Source organism: Akebia trifoliata, chromosome 3 (genome assembly GCF_017979445.1).
Source record: "Akebia trifoliata isolate Shusen 1 chromosome 3, ASM1797944v1, whole genome shotgun sequence".
NCBI lineage: Eukaryota > Viridiplantae > Streptophyta > Magnoliopsida > Ranunculales > Lardizabalaceae > Akebia > Akebia trifoliata.
Window position 1 is genome coordinate 46,994,768 of NC_141377.1, and position 7,000 is coordinate 47,001,767.

The 7,000-nt window shown below is 34.3% G+C and overlaps 1 protein-coding gene across 1 annotated transcript; it reads left to right on the plus strand.

Moving 5' to 3' along the window:
• Window positions 1-1,524: 1,524 nt before the first annotated feature.
• On the plus strand, window positions 1,525-4,037 carry LOC147407437 (cytochrome P450 84A1-like). The gene is made up of 2 exons (XM_086436010.1): window positions 1,525-2,529; window positions 3,271-4,037. The coding sequence occupies exons 1-2, from the start codon at window positions 1,606-1,608 to the stop codon at window positions 3,892-3,894; spliced, it is 1,548 nt and encodes a 515-aa protein (XP_086292136.1). The 5' UTR covers window positions 1,525-1,605; the 3' UTR covers window positions 3,895-4,037.
• The last annotated feature ends 2,963 nt before the right edge of the window (window positions 4,038-7,000 follow it).

A 7,000-nucleotide genomic window follows, 5' to 3' on the forward strand; every position in this document is an offset into this window, starting at 1 on the left:
TGAGTTGTCCATATTTGTACCCTTACTTGTAGGGTGCACATAATGTTGTATTGTTATTAAAAAGGAAGTAGATCCTCTATAGCTCAATTGTCCTATAGCTCTCTTTAGCTCTTGTTTTATGATCCACATAAAATCAAATTGAAAAAAAAAAAATTTAATAATAACAACCTAAACCTTTTGTACTCATGATTTAGATTAGATTTTAAAAAAAAATGTATAAAAAAAAGGTTTTTTTTTTCCTCTTAGATCAAGTGCTTGAAAATGGATGGTCATTGGACTCTTAAATTTAGATGATTGGATATAATTGTCTTAATAATGTGGCACATGCTCAACCATTGATAGTAGTTACGTAAAAAATGGCTCACGGAGGATCTGTTCTCTATTATAAAATATATTAATCGAAAATAAAATTCTTAAACTTATAAAAAATAGAATTGAAATTGAAAATTATATATATTATGATTTCATATTAATTTTTTATATAATTAGTAATGTTGGAATGACCTAATTTACAATAAGATTGATCTTTTTGCTAAGAATTACTCACTATAGGAGCATAAAAACTAACCAATCTCTAAGAAGTTGTTTGATTAGTTAACTTCTGAGAAACCTTCAACACTTCGATTGTTGATTGACATTTCTTATATATTTGTGAAATCCAAAATGTAAACCAACAACAAACGTACTCCAACATAAAACACATGCCATTATTAGTGAGCGGATCATGATGTTGATTCTACACCAACTCGTGTGCGTCATGCAAAATATATTTTAGACAGAACTTCAAAATGAACACGTATTGGTAAGTCCAAAGATAATATAGGCAGGTTAATATACGATACAAACAGAGATTTGAAAATTTATATAAAGATAACAAAACAAAGGTAAAGTACACAATTCCAATAAAATAGATTCCATAAATCTATCAAAAAACTTATTGACTTATTCATCGGTGTAATCCAAAGAACTACGGAAATAAAGGCCAACAATGAGACTATTGCACCAAGTAGGATTCAAGAAGATCAAAACTCTAAAAGATTAGGAACCACATATATTAAATGACATCATGGAATTAATTTGTGTACCCATTGAAATAAGATTAGGGATTAATTATAAATTTACTCTCTACCCCTCCATAAAAAAAGATGTAAAATCAAATCTAGAATATCTTTGTCTCTTGAAAAACATCGATTGGCAATATTAAATGCGCCTCCCCCATTTTCAAAATATTAAAACTTGACTCTTTGGATACGTATTTTCAAAATAAAAGGAAAATAAAATAATAAAATAATAAAAGAAAGGTCAAAAAAGCTACCAACTTATTTCAATCCATCTTTGACATATTCAAAGGTCAAGGAAGGGGACTATGAAATTTTAATCACGGGATGCCACGAATGAAATTAGTCGACATCATCAACCAATACTTATACCCCTCACACATTAACATTAATGTGAGAGATAAAAATTGAAAAAATAAAAATAAAAATTTATCGAAGAAAATTTTCTCCAACTTGTATAAAAGGCACCATAATATCAAAGGAAACCCAGCAAACAGAACATAGTTTGCGTATTTGAGTGTAAGAGTGTGTTTCATAGATAGAAGCCATGGAGTCTCTTCTACAACCGTTACCCATTATGTTGTTCTTTGTACTTCCTCTTTTCTTCTTGTTGGGTGTTTTTGTACGATCACGTCGAAAACTACCCTACCCTCCGGGGCCACGGGGGTTACCGCTGATCGGAAACATGCTCATGATGGACCAATTGACTCACCGAGGACTCGCCCTACTCGGCAAACAATTCGGTGGATTGGTTCATCTCCGACTTGGTTTTCTTCATATGATATCAGTAACGAGCCCCGAGTTTGCTCGCCAAGTTCTTCAAGTTCAAGACAACATCTTCTCTAATCGTCCGGCCACCATAGCCATTAAGTACTTAACATACGACCGAGCTGACATGGCTTTCGCTCACTACGGCCCATTTTGGCGCCAGATGCGTAAGCTTTGTGTAATGAAACTCTTTAGTCGTAAACGAGCCGAGTCGTGGGATTCGGTTCGTGATGAGGTTGACTCGACGATCCAAACTGTTTCGGACAAAATCGGTTCACCTATTAATATCGGCGAGTTGGTGTTCATACTCACTAGAAATATTATCTACCGAGCTGCTTTTGGTACTGACTTGCAAGATGGTCAAGAAGAGTTTGTGTCAATATTGCAGGAGTTTTCGAAGCTCTTCGGGGCCTTCAACCTCGCTGATTTCATCCCTGGGCTCAGCTGGGTCGACCCACAAGGCCTTAACTCGAGACTCGCTAAAGCTCGTCTATCACTCGACCGATTCATTGACAGCATCATTGATGATCACTTGGCGAAGAAGAAGATCAATAAAATCAACGGTGTTGATTTGGATGCAGTTGATACAGACATGGTGGACGATCTACTAGCGTTTTATAACGAAAATTCAAACAAAGATGTATCGGACGATCTACAAGCTACCATCAGTCTCACTAGAGATAATATCAAAGCTATCATAATGGTACGTAGCAATAAAACCAAAAATGAAACCGACCTACTAACCTAATTTATTTTAATATGTTTGTTTTGGTTTCTTAAGCCTATTGGCAATTTGATATGAAAGTGATTCTATAGAAAAGCACTTCTCTTAGAATCGCTTCTATAAGAATCACAATTGCAAAATTGAATATTTGGTGAAAAGCAGTATTTTAAAAACTGGACGGAAATGAATGGTGGTCCGATCAGATTCGGGCAGATCGGTTTTAATCAGTGAACCGTCGTTTTTCTTTCTTTTGGAATTTTAAAATTTATAAAAATAAATGAAGGTAATTTTAGAGAATGATACTCATTTTTAATTTTTTAAATCCAAGAAAATCGAGCTTGGGTTCGACCAGTTTGATATATTTTTGGTTCAATCATCGATTGGGGTTTTAAAACGGGTAAGAGTACTTAGGAAGTAATTTTTAAAACGAGTTCGACCAGTCTGATATTATTATATTAAAACTTTTTAAATATTTTTATCAATAATTTAATTCCTTAAAATTAACTGAGAAGTATCTTAGCCATTAAGCTTAAAATTCAAGTTGTAGAAGTTAAAAGTCGGAAATGGGTCTAATAAACCGACTTGTGATTTTTCCCATTTTCAACTTCTTATTTCTAAGGGAAGCGATTTTAACATAAGTAACTAAATGATAAATTTTTCATGTAAAAAGAGCTTTTCGTGGGGCAGAAGCGATTCTAACGTCAGTTATCCATCATACAGGATGTGATGTTTGGTGGAACCGAAACAGTAGCATCAGCCATCGAATGGGCCATGGCAGAGCTAATGAGAAGCCCTGAAGATCTAAAGAAGGTGCAACAAGAACTCGATGAAGTGGTCGGTCGAGACCGTAGAATTCAAGAGAGCGACTTCGACAAACTCACTTACTTAAAATGTACAGTGAAGGAGACTCTCCGACTTCACCCACCAATTCCACTACTTCTCCACGAGACCGCGGAAGACGCCGAGGTCGCTGGGTACTCGATTCCAGCCCGATCACGGATCGTGATCAATGCATGGGCCATCGGCCGAGACAAGACTGCTTGGGAAGATCCAGAGATGTTTAAGCCTTCAAGATTTCTTAAAGAAGGAGCTGCAGATTTCAGAGGGAGCAATTTCGAGTTCATACCATTCGGGTCGGGTCGACGTTCTTGCCCCGGAATGCAATTGGGTCTATATGGGTTAGAGTTAGCCGTGGGGCACCTCGTTCATTGCTATTCATGGGAGTTACCTGATGGGATGAAGCCTAGTGAGTTAGACATGAATGATGTGTTTGGACTCACTGCACCTAGAGCGACTCGACTCGTTGCTGTTCCCACTCCACGTCTTCATTGCTCTTTATTTTGATTTCTCATCGTGTGAGATAAACCCGTTCTTCGTTTCTCTTTTATTTATATATATTTGAATTTCTGTTTTTGTTTCTTGTGTTTCTTTTATTTCGTGAAGAAACAAATAATAAATAGAAAAAGGATAAGAAACCTTTGATTGTATTTACCTGATCACTCTCTTTTTATAGAGATATATTATTGCAGAAACAAAAGAGCATTATAGAGGTAGATTGAAATTTATATATATAGATAATGATTTTCTTTATGTGGAGATAATTTAAGTTATTATTAATTTTTATGTAAGTATTTTTTTTAATATATATATATATATATATATATATATATATATATATATATATATATATATATATATATATATTAGGTCACAAATGTTATGGTGCATGAGTCTAGAATTTTCTATATATACAAATGATTTGACTTTAGGACTTCTTCATTTTTTTTCTTTTGGTAGACAATCGACAATAGTTATCTTTTTTAGTAATTAGTCGGTGAAGGAGGTTTTGAACCCATGTTATAGAATCAACACTTTGTATAGAATCTAACCTCACTATAGCAAATTAGCACTTTCACGAGAGTTGTGATCTTGCTCATGAAGGTAATAAAACTATTCACACTGCCTTGAATTAGATGTTACTTGTGAAATATGAAAGAAAATCAAATTTAAATATGAAGTAATATTTGACACGCGGAATTTTATACACTAAAATCGTACATGTTCATTAGACTCATGGGCATACACACCGAAAACATGGTTAATTTTCTCGATGTAACCATAAATTCACCAACCAATATTAATTAATTGTATCACTTTCACAACAAGCTTGGAATACAAAACACTTTCATTATTTCTGAAAATGATTCTCACTCACCGCCTTTCCCCCTTCATATAAATATCTGAACTCTATAGTGACGTTAGTGCGAGTCACCAAAATATATGACATGTCAGTGTACCATCATGGTCCATGATCAGATTGTGCCCATCATCAAAGTCGAGCTTATGCCAAACTTCCTATGGTGGATGCCATCAAACTTTAAATAATTGGCTGAATTAACCCTTCTCCCATGGTGAATTGTTGGCCAGGTGTTCGTGGGAGTTAAAAATAAATGGGATAAGGTTCAAAGGAGGCACTATGGGGAAAAGAAAGAACTTTGCTTGAGTGGCACCACTTTTATACAAGATTTAATTATTTGACTTGTAAGTAGGTTTTGATTTTGATACAGATGTGACTCCTCTCACTCTTATCTTCACATTTTCTTTTTCAATTATTTCATGAATTAATTGCTTCTCAACTTGATGAAAACTTACCTTCCCTTTGATCAATCTCCAATCGAAGCCATTAATTTATAATTTTTTTTTATTTTTTTTTTTTTTAAAGATGAGCAACCAAAAGAATTTGATAAGCTCAGAGGGTAGGTTAAGTTTATCCGATGTGAGCACAAAGATTTGGCCTATGAGATAATCTAGTTTGGACACATTGAAAGGTGGGCCCTGATACGATGTGCAAAATAGAAGAGCTGAGGACACATCATTGGTGTGAACTTATAACAGCACTAAATTGCATTGAGAATTTGTCTTTGAGAAAAATTAAACATTTTTCTAGTTAGAAAAAATTCTCCCCCACTTTAAGCCATCAGAAGAGTCATTCTTACGTAAACATGAGACAAGAGAGCATTCATAATGCATTAACCCCTCCCCTCTCCAGGACACACTATGCACTGTCTATCAATCTCTATCAAAAGATGATCACAGCCATCAATTATATTGACTTTCTTCTCCAATCAAATGATTTTGAAGATCTTCAAAGTCAAACCCACCGAATGGTCACTGGCTTTCCAGAAATAGGAACAATCAAACTGTTATAACTGTTTGTTTTATCTCATTATTTTGAAGAATCGAATGGTTGTTGGCACATCCAAGAAGATTGGCTAATCTAATCCGTAGATCATGTTACAAGGGGCCCACTTAAAGTTTGTGCTATAGAAGCTTCACATACATCCAATCAGCACCTAAAATTTTCTCAACAAACATTTTGTGGATTTTCAGTGGAAACCTTCTGGCCTAAACATTGTTCTATTAATGGATTTAGGCCAAAAACTAAGCTATAGAGTTCCTAGACAGGCAGTACAGGCTTCTTTCTCTGCTCACACTCACCAAATGTCAATGATTTGGGTCCACCACCAACACAAACCTGTTTCAACATTTCAAACCTTTTGATAAATAAAGAGTATTGGACCACCAACCTTTACTTGAAACACATTGATCATTTTGAATGGTGTGTTAATAGAAGCTTTCTTGATAAATTGCCTAAACAATTTGAACAATTTGAACAATTTGAACAATTTTTAATGGAAAATTGAACAATTTTTAATGGAAAATTGAACAATTTGAAGTTTAATTTGGTCATTCCAAGTTGAACAATGACATTTAGAAGGTCAGATGGTGGGATTCCAAATGATGCAAACTTGACTTCTATCCAAGTTCCATCATTTAGACGGTCCAAATCGATCCAATAGTGTTACGATTGGTTAGGGTGACATCCGAATACGATATGGAGCCCACTTCTTAGACTGTACCAATAGATAAAAATGTCCAAAACTTGTATATTAGAGACCCATTTACTATAATATAATCTTAATAGGCAAAAAATCAAAAGCAATAAATAACCATTTTTCTAACTCTTCAAAAAAAAAAAAGATTTTGAACAATCATACAATATGCAGAACAGCAGAAGTCAACCAAATTATGATCTTGACTTGTTTAAACCTAAATAAACAAAGCAATCTAATCATCTATTTGCTAGTGGTACTTAGGTAGACAAATTTGCAGCACTGAAAGCTACAACTGAAGACAGACTCTTTACATTGTTTAACACTACCACTACCTAACAAAATATCTCTCTTGATTTCCTTTTTTTCATGTTTATTTTAATCACAGTTCAATCTGGGATAAGTTTAATCCATCTTGGATTATATAAAGAGAAAATAATCCATCATCAATTACGTTATCCAAATAATAATGACAGATTTACTACAGATTCATTTCCTCACGTTTTTGTTCAAATGTGTAGACAAGAAGGATTCTACAAATAATGCAAAACTTCATG

Bases quoted from the DNA above. Each gene is read 5' to 3' on its own strand.
- LOC147407437 (XM_086436010.1), top strand. From the start codon at position 1,606: ATGGAGTCTCTTCTACAACCGTTACCCATTATGTTGTTCTTTGTACTT. The intron at 2,530-3,270 runs GTACGTAGCAAT...TCCATCATACAG, and splicing joins ATATCAAAGCTATCATAATG to GATGTGATGTTTGGTGGAAC.